Source organism: Lepisosteus platostomus, chromosome 9, assembly GCF_059453375.1.
Source record: "Lepisosteus platostomus isolate fLepPlt1 chromosome 9, fLepPlt1.hap1, whole genome shotgun sequence".
NCBI classification, from domain to species: Eukaryota; Metazoa; Chordata; class Actinopteri; order Semionotiformes; family Lepisosteidae; genus Lepisosteus; species Lepisosteus platostomus.
The window spans coordinates 15,154,746-15,174,085 of NC_142619.1; the positions used below are offsets into that span (position 1 = coordinate 15,154,746).

At 38.2% G+C, this 19,340-nt stretch overlaps 1 protein-coding gene across 14 annotated transcripts in view; it reads right to left on the minus strand.

Annotated features, from left to right (window-relative positions):
- Positions 1-1,511: 1,511 nt before the first annotated feature.
- wnk1b (WNK lysine deficient protein kinase 1b) overlaps positions 1,512-19,340 on the minus strand; it is a 171,110-nt gene continuing 153,281 nt past the window's right edge. For 8 of the 14 annotated variants that reach the window (XM_088646939.1, XM_088646938.1, XM_088646937.1 and 5 more), the window contains 4 exons: positions 14,731-14,823; positions 8,228-8,269; positions 5,454-5,659; positions 1,512-4,154 (listed from right to left, as the gene is read on the minus strand). In XM_088646939.1, coding sequence (XP_088503065.1) covers positions 3,804-4,154; positions 5,454-5,659; positions 8,228-8,269; positions 14,731-14,823 — 692 coding nt within the window. In that variant the 3' untranslated portion in view covers positions 1,512-3,803. The remainder of the gene's footprint in view (positions 4,155-5,453; positions 5,660-8,227; positions 8,270-14,730; positions 14,824-19,340) is intronic. The other 6 variants (XM_088646940.1, XM_088646931.1, XM_088646941.1 and 3 more) reach the window with 4 other exon arrangements.

Here is a 19,340-nt window from a genome sequence, read left to right on the forward strand (position 1 = left end):
TGGTGGTATAGTGAATGCATTCTCTCTTTCAGAAAACTAAGGAACGTTAAGAAAGCAAAGTGATGTTTCTTCACAGTTTTGTTACAATTCTATCTGTAATACTGTATTGATTTTTCTTAAAAAACAGTAACATGAAAACAGGCCATGTTACAAAGCAAAAAGGGGACAGAAATGTTAAATACAACAAAACCAAGCACAAAAACACCTGCTGATAATTTTATTATACAGGACCAGTTTCAAGTGATGGATCCTGCATCAGATTGAATGATTTGTTGACAACAAGGAACTGTGAAGTGAGTAAAATGATTCTCATTCAGTGGGCTATACTACTTTGTAACATCACCTGTAGCCAACATGGAAAAACATGAAAGTGCACATTTAGTCTTTTAAGATTTCATTTACATTTTCACCTTGCACTTTTCTATTGTGGTACAGTTCTTTAAAATATTGTTTTAAAATTCAAGGACTTGCCTTGATTTCTTAATTCCACAGGGAATACACAAGAACCTCAGAGAAATGCATCTAAAAAAATCTTGGGTGAAAATGTAAAGTTGATCTAAGAGAACTCAAGGATCTCATATGGCAAGAGCCTTTCTGGTCTGTCCTGATGCATCTCCAACACTGATTCAATGCTGTATATAGGCAAATATGTAGGGTGTAACTGCTTAATAAAAGCCTATTTGAGGTCATAATAAACTATGAATGACATTTTGAAAAATGAAAGTTGCATTAGATAAGGGGGGCAGTTTAAGTGGTTATATTTAATAACTCAAGGTAGTGAAGTCTCAGGTTGCAGTAAAATGTATTATTAATGCTACATCTGTTCTATGAAGGACAGCAACCTCATGAAATTTTAGCACCTTCAGGTGCTACCTGTGTTTTATCATACCATGAAACTACCCCAAGAAATGCAGTAATCTGCAAGTTTATCATTTTTTTCTGCCTCCCAGGTATCCAGTTATGATGAGACAGTTTTATTCCATTTACTCAGCTCATGCAAAATTGTTTGCCATTCATGTTTTTGAACGGTACTGTTTGTATAACCTCAGAAGACACAGTCAATGAGTAAGAAATCCAGACACATATTGAAACAGATGAATACAAGAGCAAGAAAGCAGAAAAATTAGAGAAGGGTCACAATGTCTGTACGATAATGAAGTCTTGGCAATGCGTGCGGGAATTATTTATATATGGGACGGTTAAGAAACCTTAGCCATTATATAAGTGGAAAAAAGTAGTTGAAAAGCAAAAAAACATAACATAAGCTTCATTCTTTTTCACAGCTGCTATTACTATAAATTGGCTAGAGGCACTAACCTAGAAAATAACAGATATGTGAAAGAAACATGCTCAAGAGGGTGCTTGAACATATCTCCAGGTATCAGAGTGGGTATTTAAATGTGACTTGTGTTGATCAATCGAATCGACTTGTGTTCAATAAATTGAACTTCAATTTATTCTATGTTGTGAACAATCTTATAACTACAATGATACATCCACACAAAAACAGGGTTGGAGTTAACTAGGATTAAGCACATTTAGCCAATTTAACCTAACTTAGCTAAACATAGCAATTGCTAATTCAATACACTTGGTTTGAAAATGTGAATTAAAATTACTTTATAGCACGGGCAACTAACTTCAGCTCTGTGTAACTATTCAATGTGGCACACCTTTTTTCCCTTCAACATCCACTAAGATACGATTCAAACTGACTTTCATTTCACTTTCATGCAACATGCTCCTTTGTCCTAGTTTCTTCATCAACATATGTTTCTGTGTACTGTTGACAATTCTAGATGAGATATACACATGCTTCGAGTCTTTGGCACCTCCCTGTCATTCTCTCCAAAACAGGTAGCTTAAAACCTGTATAATGCCAAGAACCCACCTGTACAACCTGTGTATCTTATGTGCCTTGTAAAATAAAACATATCCTTTATCTACTTATCAGAAAACAGTATTCATTTAAGAAAGATTCCATACACTGCATTTAAAAAAGACTATTAGTCTGAAATAAGCATATCTTACAGACGTACAAATCTTGTTTCACACGCAGTGCATTTTACTTAACGTGCTTTTAATTTAATGCTCAATGTTTCTCTGCTTTGGATGTTCAGGGCTCAAGTGCTGTTGTACTGTCCAAGCTGAAAAACTCCAAATCTTTAGGCATCTGACTATTATATTTCCTCTATGACTTAAATCATATTCAAAAGGCTAAAAAATGGCACCAAAACAACATTCCCTATATGCCTCTATTAACTCACACTCAGTTCACAGGGAAAGTACAGCACCCTAAATACAAAGCACTAGTGCTTCAGTTACTCCACCCCAAATCCAAAGCAAATAACTACAAGGCACTATAATTCCAGCAAGCATACTGGGTGATGAGGGACGGAAAGACAGGTTATTCAAGTACATTAATTTAAACCATTTTACATTCACATTATCTAACAAAGAAAGTACAAAGGAAAAGATAAAGTGTCTCCAATAAGTACTGTATATGGATATAGCTAGCCTTATTTTTTTCTAGTAACCCTCCGACGGTCCACTTTTTTAAACTAATGTTGTTCAACAACATCTATATAATCACAGTGTTTCAACATCAAAAACTGATGGGTAAATACATGTCCGTTCAGAACGCTTTTGTCTTTTTTAAATATATAAGTCAAAGTATTTAAAGAGCCCCCTAATGCTGTCATGATTATAAAAGCTGTTACAATTAGTAATAGATAATAGATTTCAAGCTTAAATAACCTCACAAGCAATGTCTACAGAGGCACTCTGCTTTTATACATCACGCAGCTGAAGCTTCTTGCGAAGCTCCTGCCACTCACCTCAATGCAGCCATACAGGACAGAAGCACTAACATTAATCACCCTTATTTCAAAACCAGCTTTAAAAAGGTAACAATAAAAAAGTCTACACTGGAACTAGAATTGTCCTTCTTAAGTCTTACCCCATAACACATACGTACACCAACAGATTCTGGGGGTGGAAGACAACTACAAACATATTAATGACTAACGCTGCCTAATGTCTCTCGGCTTCAGAATTCCTCCTCCTCAGATTGCTATACTAACCAACTGCCGCATTAGAAAAATAAACAGATTTTTGATGAAGGCCACACCTTTGCAGTTTTATGATTTAAATATTCCAATTATTTTATTGCATTAGATCACAACACAAAGGAAACACTGTTAAACTGAATCAGCAAAAAGAGCATGCCTTTCATAATAAGATCAGAAGTGGGCTGCTTTGTGTTCTGATTAATCTTTTACCAACAAAATCCAGTGAGCAAGTGTTAAAGATTCTAAAATCAAACAGGTGGACTTGTGTGGCATTTCTTTATAAATACCTATGTGCCTAATTTGATGGTATAACATATGGTTACTTTGTCAGTCAGAGCTGAGTGTGAAACATTCACTGGGATATTTAACATTGAGGCCACCAAAACATGTACATATCGATTTATATATTTAGGAGTAAGTTAAGCAATGAACTGAACCAAAGCCCAACCTAAGGAAATAACAAAAGCCATCACTATACCTTATTTGGCCACTGAATATTGCATTCTTCTGTCCACTGGTTTGTCTTTTTATTTTAAAAGCTTGGTGCCAGGATGGCCACATCACTAATTTCCATCCATGGCCATCATGGAATGAAATGGTTCTATCCCTGGTCAATCCTTGATGAGGGGTTATACATATTTTTCTAATACACAGCACTCCTGAGTTTCAAAATCACCCAACGATGTAGGCTTATCAATCAATCTAATTATCACCACCAGCGGAGAGGGTTGCCTATGTTGTCCGTAGGTTTGGTCCTGCAGGGTTGCTGACAGATTTCTGCAAAGTGCTGATATGGATGCCCTGCAGGGACCCTGGGTTGACAGCCTGGAACTGGGTAAGTGGCTGAGAGGTGGTCAGGAGTCCGGACTGCTGGGTGCTCCCAGTTGACCCAGCCCACTGGGTGCTGTAAGGTGCAGAAGAGAAGCCGTACTGTGGGCCAGGACACAGGGAGCCCTTGCGGACCCCTAAGGAGGTAGAAGGGGCAGTTGGGATAGGTGTATGCCCACCCAAAGAGGGTGTGATATTTGGACAAAGCTGACCAGGGGCTGAAAACTTTCTGGCAATGACGGCTGCTGGAATTACCTTGGGGAGAAAAATACACAAATTGATTTTTCTGGCTTTATTGGGAGGTATAAGAATATTAAAGGAACAAGTAATAGGTTTAACTCTATGCTGAAAAGAGAAGATAGAAAACACAACGTTTAGTCTGTGAAGCCTTCTTCAGGTGGGAGAAAGACAGGGCAGACAGCAAAGATAAAATAGCAGAGCAGAACAAAAGCTGGGAGAGGGTAGGGGAGGAGAGGCAGAGAGTCCACTCAGGAAGTGCAAAGTAGAGAGGGATGAAGAAAGGTGTGAACTTAAAACTGGCATGAGAACAGAGACGATTACATGAAAATAAGGTGGTCATTGAGAGAAGGAGGAAGGTGTGAACCCAGTTCCAGGATGAGTTCCGTTTCTGTAGTCTTTCTGCTATGGGAGTTGAGAAACCCTTCTTTGAGAACAGAGACAGAGAGATCAGTGTGATCATGGCAATCTGAGGTGAAATGAGAAACTATGGGCTTGGAGAAATCTTTAATCTTCACAGCCCTAAAATGTTCTCTGAAGCGGTCTCCTAATCTCCTTCCAGTTTCCCCAACGTAGATTGCTGGGCATTTTTTGCAAGAGATAGAGTAAATGAGGTTGCTGGAGGTACAGGATGTCGTCTGTGTGATCCGGAATTGACTTGAGGGGCCCTGAATGAGTGGGTTGTTAGATATGCATTTGCAGGTGATGCGGCGTGTTCTGTTGCAGGGGAAGGTGCCAGGTGGGGATGACTGCCGACTGCAGTCAAGGGAGCTGTAAACAAGATTACGTAGATTGGGCGGTTGGCTGTAAGAGATGATTGGGTGGTTAGAAAAAAGGGAAACAATGGAGGGATTGTCCTGTAAAATGGAGTAGGTGTTAATAATGGTCCTGGGGGAAGAAAGTGTGTTAGAGTGGTAGAGAAGCACCAGAGGAATGCGGTTGTGAGACCAGGAGTTCCTGATTGAGTTGATGATGATCCGACGGCTGTTTGGACCAGGTGAGGGCCCTATCGATAACATGGGTGGGGTATCCTCTACATTTTGAGTGCTTGGTTCTGGAAATGCCTGTAGAAGGCTTCACAGTGTTCTCTCTTCTCTCTTTAGCATGGAATAAACCAATTACTTGTTCCTTTGCAGACTATGCATGTTGATACAGCTACGCACCTGAACTATAAGGATATTAATATTTCAATTCAAGACTTTTAAAAAATTTTAGAAGCAAGTTTAACATGAATCATGGAAAATTATTTTTTTAAACTTAGGTAGCCTAGAAAAAATATATTTTAGGCATTTTAGAAAAGAGGAATTGTTTTCTTACATCAGTGTAGCAGTGTCCTTGTGTTTGGTGAGGGGGTTGTTTGGTGGCTCTCTTGCCCTGCGACAGGTTCATTGCATCCCTGGCCCAGTTGTCCACCAGCTTGTGCAGGTCATCGGTGAAGGTGCCCTTCCTGGTTTGCGGCACAGTGGTGGGTGGCTGAGTTTGTCCCTGGCCAGTCCCACTGACTGTATTGGTACTGCTTGTTCCTGAAACACACACAGGTCCATTATTCTAGACTTCTACACTTTTAATGATTTTTTTCCCCCAGTCAGATCTAAAACAGGCAATTCAGTCTTTAATTTGAAGCCCTAAATTATGGGAAGGACTAGTTCTGTCTAAAACATAAAACTAATTACGGTAAAAATTACGTAGATGAGAATGCTTAAATAACCTTAACTAGTTGGATGGAATTGAAGACTCTATAACATGTACAGTTAACCATCAATTCAGGCAGACAACTGTTTATTTAATTCTTTCTTTGCTGTTTATTATCCCAAAATATAACAGATGTATACAAAATCTTCTCTATAAGCTTATCAAACCTGTTTTTTATTCTATTAAAACAAGTAACCTGCTTACAGTTATTGAAAATGTAGTGCCATCATAGGAATAAGAGATCACTTAATTAGCCATATAATTTATTTCATTAGGAATGTCGTTTTGCATTTCCCAGCTTGCTCTCCATGAGACAAACGGGCACACAGACAGGGAGAGAGAAGCTTGGGATCAGAGCGTAGGGCCAGCCATTCATACAGTGCCCCTGGAGCAGCTGGGGTTAAGGGCCTTGCTCAGGGGCCCAACGGAGTAGGATTCCTCTGCTGGCGTGGAATTTGAACCGGCAACCTTCCAGCCACAGGCACAGATCCTTAGTCACAGAGCCACTACTCTGCCCCAAGCACAGATATCCACAAATCTCACCCAGCCATAGATGCTCTCAGGAATACCATATAATACAAAGCAGGCTGGAAAAATTAAATATGTTCTACTTTTTCAGAGTATATTATTTCATAACATATTCATGAGCAATTTTATATTAAAAAATGCAAAATTACAAATTTGTGTGGGGTTTATTTATAATTTCCCCACACATTCTGGAAATCAGTTCATAATGTTATCAAAGTAATCAATAATTAACAAAACCAAACCAATACCAAAGGGAGCAATAAAGGTGCCCCTTTTTAATAAAGAAAACATGACAAGGGGACAAATGACAGACATAGCACATTCTAATGTACACCTTTGTTAAAATAAACCAATACTGTGCTGTCTGAATGAGAACATAAAAACACTGCAATCTGGTCACAGCCAATAAAAGACCACAACACTTACACTGGCCTTTTTGAGTTAACACTAAAACTGCTAAGATGCATTTTGCTTGCTTTCTGGGGGGAAAAAATCTTCCACTTTCTCTCAATTGTTCAGGGAATATATGTAATCAATTGCATTTTAATTAAACATTTTCCAAGATGTGTTATGTTAAATGATAATATAATAGATTAATGTATTTTCTCTTCAAGTGCTTCAAAGAGTATCTTTATACAAAAAAATTCTGCTTTTGCTGGACAGCATTTAAATGTTAGGCAAACAGTTACTGGCGTAGACAAAAGTATTGGCATTTGTATTTGAAACTGTTTTATTCTGTTATTGATACAGTTTAGTTCTTTAAGGTACACCTTATTTTAATTATATCCTTTTAAGGTTTGGTGATATTTAAGGTTCACAGAACCCTAAATCCACCCACAGCAAGTCACAAAGAAACCAAATGAATTATCAAGTTCAGTCAGAGAGTGCCAGTAGGCATGTCTCCATGACTACTTGGTAAAACAAAGTTGACTGAAAATATCATTGTCAAATAATACACCTTTATTAACTAAGGAATTACAGATTAACAACCTGAAAATTGCCAACACATCTGCTATTACTCTTTACAAAGAGAATAAGGGGTGTATATGTGGAAGTTGGGGGGGGGGGGTTGCAGATCTTTGTTTATGGCCAGTGAAGTGGCCTAAGGATTTACAACTGAATTGACTGTGACCCCAATATTGCTCACCCTGTTCTAAAAATCAAAGTATGCACATTGTTAGAAAATAAACTTTGAAAAAACAAGGATTTGACCCACTTAAGAATAATGATGGACTTCAACTAAAATAAAACTGTTAGAAATGTGGGCTATAAGCAGAAATAAAATGTAAATGTACAAAGCAACTGTATGAACTTTAAGTCCATTTATTACTGGGTGATGCTAGGAATCAAAGGAAGCAGCCCCAGTCCTGACTTCAGCATTTACCATTTTTTTCTAGTCTGTAGCTAATGATAATCAGTGTAGAGCGAAGGATAGACAATTTTAATGTACTTTTGGGTAACTGGCTGGATAAATTTAGTGATGCACAAAGTGTCTACTAATGTACATAATGTACAACAGATACCATTATGTTGGAAAGACTGAAGTTCTGCAGTGAAAATGTCTGTAGAAAGTACTGGTCCATTTTGCAATGTGTTTTTGAACCAAAAAGATCCATGGTGAAAATGGAACAATAATTTTTCTATGGGATAGAAAGTGCAGAGTTACAATAATAAATAGGTAAAATGGGTACTAACTCCTAATGGTAAGGGCCTATACGTCTATAAGAACCATCTTCTGAAGAAGATAAATGTTAAAGTCAGGCTGACAATACAGAAGCAATGGCTTAGGCATTCATTTGCAGCCATAGACCAATGACACAGGCAAGGAAAGGAGGGGAAGGGGGTAAAATGTTAAAAAAATAGATAATTACTACATAGCTGGTTGCAGGGGCACACTTTTTTCACCATCTTCCCTGAAGCATGAAAAGAATATTGAATTGGAAAAGGTAGTGTTAACATCTCACCAACAATAATCTACTGTTACATTTAATGATTTATGAACATTATCCTTACTGTCAGACCACATCACAATAAGGCATTTACACTGCAATAAAGATATCAAAATGAACTGCACCTTAACATTCAAGAGAAGGCCGGTAAACAATTTAAAAGTTTGAATTGTGTCTGGATGTACTTTTCCGACAACTTGCTTTGTAGTCCCTAAGAATGAATGGCAATGATAGCATATTTGGTATTTGTCCTATAAACCCTTTGCCACACTGCAAAGCAGTGAATAGGTACATGTGAGGGCTACACTGATGATCAATCAATTTTAATAATTTTCAAAGACGTTTTGGTTTCATAATGTTAGAATTAAGCATGCTTACATCAGTTGATTTTGATAAATACATGAATATATATACTGATGGAAAAAAGCAATGCAACACCTCCGTCTGTGTGGAGCAGGCTGAAGAGTGACTCATCTGTGAAGATGACATGATGCCACTGCTGACTTATCCATCACAGCCTCCGTCTGGCCCAAGCCAGGTGTGACGTCTAGGAGGTGTGAGCAGAGTGCCTCTGACAGGTCGCCTTCCTCTAAGGCCAGCAGCATGGAGCCTCACTGTCCTGTCACCGATGCAGGCAGTCGGAACACAGTGGAGCAGCTTACTCCATAGTGTCTGGTAACGCTGGCACATGACATGCCTGCTTGCAGCATGCTATTGGCCCTCTCCCTTGCTACTGATAACATTCGAGGCATTTTGGAATGCACAGAAAACGGACGAAGTGTGGCCTCTTTCTTGCAGTGACCTAAGCTTTGAATGAAGGCCTTTTTAAAGGTGACCTGATCAGAATTGTTCCACCTGGACCTTGTTGGGTAAAAGTGAAACTAAAACGTTTGTGTGATTGACAAGTCGCATTGCTGGTCAGAGGGCTTAAAACAAATTCACAACTTTTTGTGAAAGTACATAAGCTGTAACTATAGTATTCTCATTCCAGAAAATGTTGCGTTTCTTTTTTCCATCAGTATAATTTCCCCCACATTACTGGGTTAATTTGCTTTTTTAATTTTGTTTAATTAATTTATCATAGGTTGACCTACCAACAGAATACTGTAACATTAGAAATGACTGATATTTAACAACTGTGACTTTGAACAAGGGAAGAGCAATCATATTGTACACATCAAGACAGACAGGAAAAATGTAACTTTCCCTGAGAACTAAAATTTACATGGACTATCGAAGAACAAAATTAAATCCCAGACAAATAAAATCTTCTAAAATATGAAGATGTGGAAAATATTCCACATTGTAGAAGATTTTCATTCGTCCGAGATCCTGCAAGTGTGGCACACTTACCGGCCCCCTTGCTTTGGATGTAAAGGTAGCAGATCACCAATGTCAGCATTTGTCCAGGAAAAATGTTAGACCAGTGAAGCCACTTAAGCAAAAATCTGACAGAATTAAAAATACTGGAAAGAAAACGAAAGACTGAAGGTATGAAACCTTGAAGATATCAGATTTAAATAGTAACAATTGAAAAGAATTTTGCTTAAGAGATCTTCTGTGTATATGAAACCCCTTTCATGAAAAACAGTTCCAAGTATGTCATACAAATTCATCAATTTCCCTACGGGATTAATAAAGTATTATCTATCTGTCACAAGCCCTGAAAAAGCAAATACCACAATTCACCAGTAGAGAGCAACGTTGCAGATCTTTGTAGCATTCCATGTCGTGCTTATAACTTTACAATTACTTATTCGAGATTTGTCATTCTTGGTAAAGTAGACTGCATGCTATTCATGACTTACAACATAAAAGATATAATATGTAGTGCAGAGTTAGGTATGTGTTGAACTTCTGTAACTGAAACTAAGTTACTTTTTCATAAATAAATGAGGTTATAAAATTCTTACTGAACTTGAAAAAATGTAATTTTAAATCAATAATCCCCAAAATAATGTTCATAGGAATCATGTGGAAAAAAATCTCAATTTCCATCCAAAGGCCAGCTCCAAATGAGAACTAAAAGAGGTGCTAAATGAGAAATTGAAAACATCCTATGAAAATAGGCTGGCTGTTGATAAAGGATAAAGTGGTAAACCATTTGTTTACTTTCTTTTACTAAGTGTTACTAAAAACAAGGTACATACTTCAGTTAAATACCTCAATGAAGAAAAAATGTTCGGTATTTCAACGGCTTTATTTTCACCATTAAGAATAATTAACAAAAGTTTTAAAGATAGTGGATGAGGAGGTTAGAAAGAGCGAGAGAATTTATTAACTTCTCTAGTTCGCTACACGACACCAAGCATTCCCCCGAAAGGCTCCCTATTTTGTTTCTCGTTTTCCTACCCTCAAATACAATTCAAAAGCAAAAAACAAATTTCTGTATTTTCAAAGAGGCAGAGAAGACTGGGAAGCTTAAAGTTTGGTGTGTAAACCTGGTACTTTTGTCTCAGTGGCAAAAAAAGGTGTACTTGACTTGCAAGCTCGTGTTGACTCAGACAAACACAAAAAGGCAATTCGAAGCGAGTTCATCAACCAAATTAACAGATTATTTTGTGAAATCTGGCAGCAAAACAGAGGATACTGTTATTGCAGCATAGGGGACTTATGCATTTCACACAGTCAAACATTATCACAGTTACTTTACCAATGAACATGGGATATTTTGAAAACCCTCTCTATCCTGACCCCCTTCCCAGACATGGCAATAGGAAAGTTCCTCAGGGTGTCCTCTTTTTTTTGGGATGTGTAAATATGGTAAAACCCTAGCGGCTGATGTATAATCCTCCTCGTTCTCATTGGATCTTGGATTTTTCAGTGCACACAACAAATTTCCAGGGTCATCTGGCATACCACCTGGGGGCACGTACCACAGTTTGAGAACCACTGTAGATAACAGAGAAGTGCTTCTTTGCAGTAGAAACTTTTACAGCCTAATGCAACCCAGTTTGGCCTTTTTTGGTATGCATGAAAAATTAACAATTAAGTTACTAATCAGGAAACATTACAAAAAAGCTTACTTAAGAAACGACATTATTCTTCCATTTTAAGTTAGGCTAGCACTCAAAAGGTCTGAAAATTTTTAAAGGCAAGAGAAATTGTGAGAGAACAAAGAAAAATGCTAATTTGAACATCAAGAACAGTGTAAAATGTCTTGTAATTGGCTTTTTTTGCAGTATAGCAAGAACTGCTAAACTATATCATATACACAATGGTGGTTCTGAGCATTAATTACAATCACCTAAACAGCATGTGTCCAGTGTTCCCAGCTGGATTTAATACTTAAAGACAACAGTTAGAATGAAACCCAACTGCAAATAATATACAATAGGTCAAATGCAGCATCACCAGTGAGGCCCAGTGCGTACCTGGCATTGGGACCAATGGGAGGACAATACATTATAATACAAGTAACTTCAATATAAGTTTCTCATGTCTAAAATCATTAAGAGGTGTAGGTTAAGGGTAACTAAAGTTAGGAATTATCAGGATACTTAGACAAAAAACAGCATCATTGAAAAACCACAGAAGTCATCCCTTCACTGATGATTTTAATTTAAGAAAAATAATAGGATAAAAAAATTATCAAGTTTAATTGATTTAAGACATTGGCCCCTCAACTTTAAATCAGTTGAAACTTATCCTAAGGAGGATTAGTACATTGTTTTTTAGTTTACCTGTGCAGAAACCTGAAAGATGTAGGGACTAAGGTTTCAAAATCCACTTTTCTGTGATTGCAGTTTCTAAACCTATACAGTACAATGCTTTAGTTGTTCATCCAATTCATCAAGAGGTTACTTCAGCTTCTAACAAATTCTCTTTGACTACAACCTTTAAATCTTAATCAAGTTTAGCAAATTGAAGCAGTGATGCCTTTCCACTTTAGAGTGGTATTTTGTTTTTGAGATAACATTTTGATTGCCATTTTGAAAGGGCCTAATGTGTTAAAGTTGCCGTATTTTCACTCCCATAATTGTAACACTGTGAGCACCCAATGCTGGTGAACTACAATTAAACCTATGTCCTATTTGTATGCAATATTCTTGTGCTCTGTAGAACATCTACCTATATCTGTTCAACTGTATTGCCAAAAGTGAGCTAATAAGAAGGTTGGTACATGTCATCCGATTTTATCTAGCCAGATCCTGCTGTAGGAGTTAAATCAGGCAGCACACATAATTAATGAAAAGCATGGACCACTTTGTTTTCACTGATTCCTGTTTTCTAAATATCATACTATACTCTTCATCCTCTTCTGTAAATCAAGCTCCTGTTTTCCTCTGCTGAAGTCTGAAGTAATGGAAAATCTGATGGTCAATAAAGCCATGGCTTTTTAATTTAGGATAGTTGCAGTTCTAAATTAGTATTTAGAAATTTTAATAGTATTTAGCTGAAACTGCCACCTCCTGGACACACAGGTCATTCTCATTAGGTTTAGCATGTAAAAATACCCAATACCTCTACTGTACAGTTGGGAAAACCTTTTTTTCTATGAAGGGAAATATGCTCACACATGGAAAATAAAAGTATTATAGTACAAACCTGAAAAGCTGCACTTCTGTCACTTTGTTCTGTACTGACTTTACAAAATAAACACTTCACAAAATACACCCAGGATATTTGCCACAGGAGTAAATATCAATGATTGGGTGAGGTTTATTTACTTATGTGATACACTGAAGTAAACAAATTGGCAAACACAGTATGCATTTGACTGCATCACTAATACCAAGCCTACAGTGGATATAGAAAGTCACCACCCCTTTTCAAAATTGTACCTTTTGTTGTATGACACTCTGAAAATAAAAACAAATTAAATTAGGCTTTTTCCATTTTTAGTTACACACGCTAACTCACATTAGCCAAGTGAATATAAAATTCTAAAACATTCAGAAAATTAATTAATATTACAACAGTAAAATACCTTATTTGGAAAACTGAACCCCCCCCCTTACAATTGCATTTGTAAACTTGCTCATGTATAACCAATCACCTCACACAACAAACTAATTGGCTCCCACCTGTGGTAACTGGCTTCCAATAGTGGTGATTTTGATTAGTTCAGAATACAATCAGCTGTTTCGAGAGGATTCCACTGCTTGGAAGTACATTTCAAAGTAAATAATCCACTATGGGCGGAAAGGTGCTTTCAGAAGAAAGTTGTGGAAAGGCACAAGTCAGGAGATGGGTATAAAAAGATTTCAAAGGCTTAAAGTATCGCATGGAGCACAGTCAAGACCATCATTAAGAAGTGGAAGGCGTATGGCACCACCCAGACCTCGCCTAGATCAGGCCGTCCCTCCAAACTGGATGACTGAGCAAGAAGGAGGCTACCAAGAGGCCGATGGTAACTTTGAACGAGCTGCAGGCCTTTATGGCAAAGACTGGTCATTGTGTGCATGTGACAACAAAAAGAACTCCACAAATCTGGCCTGTATGGGAAGGTGGCAAAAAAAAGCCACATCAAGTCTTGTTTATGATTTGCTGAAAAGCACCTTAGATTTCTGTTGCCAAGTGGCAAAAAGGTGCTGCGGTCAGATGAGACCAAAATCTAACGTTTTGGCCGGAATGCAAAACGGTACATCTGGCAAAAACCCAATACATCTTACCATCCAAAGAACACCACTCCTACAGTAAAGCATGGTGGTGGCATGTTGTGGGGGTGTTTCTCTTGAGCTGGGACTGGGGCACTTGTCAGGATAGAAGGGAAGATGGATGGAGCAAATTCTTGCAGAAAACCTGCAGCCCTCAGCCAGGAAGTTGAAAATGGGAAGATGGTTCACCTTTCAACATGACAATGACCCAAAGCACACCGCCAAAGCAATCGTACAGTGGCTGAAGGACGGGAAGGTGAATGTCCTTGAGTGGCCTAGTCAGAGCCCTGACCTAAATACCATCAACGGTCACCACGCAGTTTGACTGAGCATGAACAATTCTGTAAGGAGGAATGGACAAATATTCTACCAACAAAGTTGGTAGAGATGTATCCAAACAGACTCAAGGCTGTAATTCAAGCAAAAGGTGCTTTCACCGAGTATTAACTCAGGGGGGTGTTCTCTTATCCAACCCAGTAATTATACTTTTTTTTCAGAAATTTTGCTTTCTTTTTTCACTTGGATGTTGCAAGATACAATTTGTAAATAAATATGGAAAAAGTCTTATTTTGGGCAACAAAAGGTGAACATTTTGAAAGGGGGTGGGGACTTTCTATACCCACTGCACGTAATGTTGTGATTAACACTGGGGCACATCAAACAAAGAAATCTGGAATGGATTTTAATACTTTTGCCACCACACCTTCAGAGCCTTAACCTAAATGCATAGTAGACTAAAATGTAGATATAAAATGACAGAAGACCAGCAACAGCAAGGATTATAACATGACAGTGAAGGAAAGACATAGGAAAAGCGTTACACACAAAGAGCCAAGCAGGGCGTACTCAGAAATCGGGTCCTTCTGCCACCAGGTTTGAAGGTCACTCTCTCCGAAACACAGCTGAACTTTACGCAGCCTGTGGCACAAAAACAAGGGAGAGAAAGAAAGAGAAGGAAGAGGAGAGACGTACACAAATCTACAGTAAGAATGGTACAAATTGATAGCTAAGAGCAGCAAGGACACAGTGGAAGAAGACAAGACTAAAGACATGAAGATGGTGCTAGCCTTTATGACTGCTTGTTGCATTTCAAAAGATAACATTGTGGAATAAAGGTGTACGCACACAAAAAACTCATACACACTAGTTGGAGGACTAATGAGGAAAGGAGTGTCCAATATTGCCAAAGGTCTGTTAAATCATGAATGATGTTTTCTCAGCCCCAAAACACACTATTATATGAGGAAAACATACACTACAGATATACTGTACATGTTTCCTGGATCTTTTTACCTATTTAACAATTGCAAACAACATAGGAAATAAAAAATGTTAATGTACTTTTTTATCATAAATATACATAGTATCCCTGTAGAGTAGGGGGTTAAGGCTCTTCAACTACTTAACTACTGAGATGTGACATTCCTTAAGCCATCATATATATCACCTTGTAACTCACAAGTAGCAACCCATGGAAGCTCAGCAGGTGTGAGCCTGGGCAGTACCTGGATGGGAGACCTCTTGGGAACAATAAGGTTGCTGCTGGAAGAGGTGTTAGTGGTACCAGTAGGGAGGGATCATATTGTTGTCTATGTGGGTCCTAATGCCCCAGTATAGTGATGAGGACACTATACTGCAAAAAAAAGGAGTCATCCTTCGGATTAGATATAAAACTGAGGTCAATAAAAATCCCAGGGTGTTCCTGGACAAACTTTCCCCTGGCCTTTACCAATAATGGCCTCCTAATAATCCCCATCTATTAGTTGGCTTTATTACTCTCTCCTCCCCACTGATAGCTCATGTGTGGTGGGTGAACTTTGGCACTTTGCTTGCCGTTGCATCATCCAGGTGAGTGCTACATATTGGTGACGGCAGAGGAGAGTCCAATTACCTGTAAAGCGCTTTGAGTGGAGTGTCCAGAAAAGCATTTATTTATCATCCAGGTGGATGCTGCACATTGGTTGTGGTGGAGGGGAGTCCCCATTACCTGTAAAGCGCTTTGAGTGGAGTGTCCAGAAAAGCGCTATATAAGTGTAAGCAATTATTATTATTATTTAATGTGTAATAAATTAACTAAATTCACTTAAGCCTCTGAAATAACACCCATCATATGAAATTTACCTACCCTATGTGTATATTCATCTATTGTGGGAAAAGTCTGGTATATATAATATAAACAATAAAACACTGGGGTACATTTTTTAAAATGTTTCAATACAAAAGTAACTTTAATCCACCAGTACTTAATAAGATCATGCAATCTATTAATTTAAAATGCACATTATTTTCCTACAGAAAGAAGAAACGACAAGTTTGTGAATTGTGGTTATTATGAAATATCAATTAATGCATAACACTGAACAGAAAAATATGTACAATTTTGCATATTTTGCTATGAATGCTGCAAGGCTTTGGAAAACCAGGTTTTGCAAGAGTTAGAACGCAAAAGAACTTGAGCCAAGTTCGAACACACTTGAATCTGAAATCATGAAGTCTTAATGTATTGCCCATAAATTTACTTGATTTTCTCATTAGAAACTAATGCTACATTAAAAAGAAATTTAGGGTGAAATGTGTTTGACTACATACATTCATAAACAGGTACTGGCACCTTCCGTTTACAGCATTGCTAATTATGAGTTTATTAAAAGTACAAAACCGTAAACTACAGTTATTTGACAATAAGAAGTCTTCTGTATTTACTTTATACACATTCATCCTAACTAGTGATAGTTTCTAGTAATTAAAGTTACAGGACAGTAATATTTTTTAACTCCCCAAATAGTTCACTACAAATAGTATTAAACAGGTTATTTCAACATACTATATTTTTTACACGTAATTCACAAACAGTAATATAGCAAGAGCAAGGTGTTTAAATGGCAGTACTTTGTGCCTCAGCTTATATACATAATATTTAAAATATGTAACTAATGCCCTATCATAGTACAACAAATATTTGACTTAGTCCACACAGTTTTTGTTTTGGAAATACAGCAGCTTGACACAACCTTTAGTTTGCATGTTCCAAACTGAAAAACATATCGATGAAATAAGAGCAAGGTGCACTGAGGACTAGTAACAATCTGCATTGTTTAAAGAACAATTTTAACAATGTAACCATGCCGGAAACAAACTGCATGAAATGCAATATAGGAACCATACGGAAAACTCTGACCTTGTAGAAAGCTTTGTACAAGTACAAAAAATCGCCAGCAGCCATATCACCCTGCAACTCACAACTGGCAACCCACTGAAGCTAAGCAGGTATGAGCCTGGTCAGTACCTGGATGGGAGACCTCCTGGGAAAAACTAAGGTTGCTGCTGGAAGAGGTGTTAGTGGGGCCAGCAGGGGGTGCTCACCCTGCGGTCCATATGGGTCCTAAAACCCCAGTATAGTGACAGGGATACTATACTTTAAACAGGCGCCGTCCTTCGGATGAGACGCAAAGCCGAGGTCCTGACTCTCTGTGGTCATTAAAAATCCCAGGGTGTTTCTCGAAAAGAGTAGGGGTGTAACCCCGGCGTCCTGACCAAATTTCCCATTGGCCCTTACCAATCATGGCCTCCTAATAATCCTCCTCCATGAATTGGCTACATTACTCTGCTCTCCCCCCCACTGATAGCTGATGTGTGGTGAGCATTCTGGCGCACTATGGCTGCCGTCGCATCATCCAGGTGGATGCTGCACATTGGTGGTGGTGGAGGGGAGTCCCCATTACCTGTAAAGCGGTTTGAGTGGAGTGTCCAGAAATTATTAATTAAAAGGCATGCGTATCACCTGTTAGCTTCACTCCACTGGCTGCCTGTGGATTTCAGAATTAGATAATTACTGCTGCTTGAACAGTTTGAGTTTTGACTCCACTCCCTAAACATGTACAGTGCCTTCACTCCCCTTGGACTTTTTCACATTTGGTTGTGTTACAGCATGGAACCATGATGTATTTAACTGAGAATTCTAGTACTCTATAATGTCAAAGTGAAAAAAAATCCAGACATTTTACTAAATTAATTAAAAATAAAAAACAGAAAATAATTGAATGCATAAGTATCCCCCCCCCCCAGAGTTAATACTTGGTAGGACTACCTTTGGCAGTAATGAAAAGTCTCTATCAACGTTGCACATCTTGACACGGAATTTTTGCCATTCTTCTTAGCAAAATAGCTCGAGCTGGATGGGGACTGTTTGTGAACAGCAATTTTTAAGTCATTCCACAGATGCTCAATTGGATTGAGGTCTGGGCCACTCCAGGACATTAACCTTTTTGGTTTTAAGCCACTCCAGTGTGGCTTTTGCTGTATGTTTCGGGTCATGCTTCACTGTAGGGATGGTGTTCTCAGTGTGATGTGCTATGTTAGGTTTGCGCCAAACAAAGTTCAATTTTGGTCTCATCAGACCATGGAATCTTCCTCCAAATTGTGAGTCTCTCACATGCCTTTGGGCAAACTCCAGATAAAGAGTTTTTTTTAACAAAGGCTTTCTTCTTGCCACCCTTCTGTACAAGCCAGATTTATGAAGTGTGTGTGCTATTGTTGTCTCATGCACAGTGTCTCCCATCTCTGTCATGGAGGACTGTAACTCCTTTAGAGTTGCCGTAGGCCTCTTGGTGACCTCTCTTACTACGGATCTTCTTGCCTGGATACTCAGTTTTGAGGACGGCCAGTTCTGGGCAGATTCACAGTTGTTCCATATTTTCTCACCTTTTTAATGATGGATTTCACTGTGCTTCGAGGTATGTTCAATGCTTGGAAATTTCTTATATCCTTGCCCTGACTGGTATTTTTCAAGAACCTTGTCTCAGATCTGCTTGGAATGTTCCTTGGTCTTCATGGTGTAGTGTTTCCTTGGAAGTGAGGAAGCACCCAGACAAGTGTATTTATTAGGAAATCATTTGAAAAACCTCAACTGCATACAGGTGGACTCCAGTCAAGTAATGATGTGACTTGGAGAAGAGAGTTGGTTACTTCAGAGGTAATTTAGATGTGTCAAAGCAAGGGGGTGGATACTTATGTATTCAATTATTTTCTGTTTTTTATTTTTATTTAATTTAGTAAAATGTCTGAATCACTTTGACATTATAGAGTACTTTGTGTTGGTGAGTGGCAAAAATTCTCAGTTAAATACTTCATGGTTCCATGGTGTAACACAATGCAGTCATGCTTGAAAGTTTATTTTAGATATATGAACCTTAACTCTTAATGAATATATGAAATGAATATTCTAAATAAAGACTTCCCACACATAAAACGGGATCTGAACTAAGATTATTAGACTGATATTTAACAAATCACCAGATACACTTGTGTGCAAAAGTTAATGAACCCTCAGTCAATAACTTGTAGCACCTCCTTTAGCAGCAATAATTTCACACAGTCACCTCCTATAACCAATTATCAGTCTCTGACATCTTGCTGGAGTGTTTTTTTCCCACTCC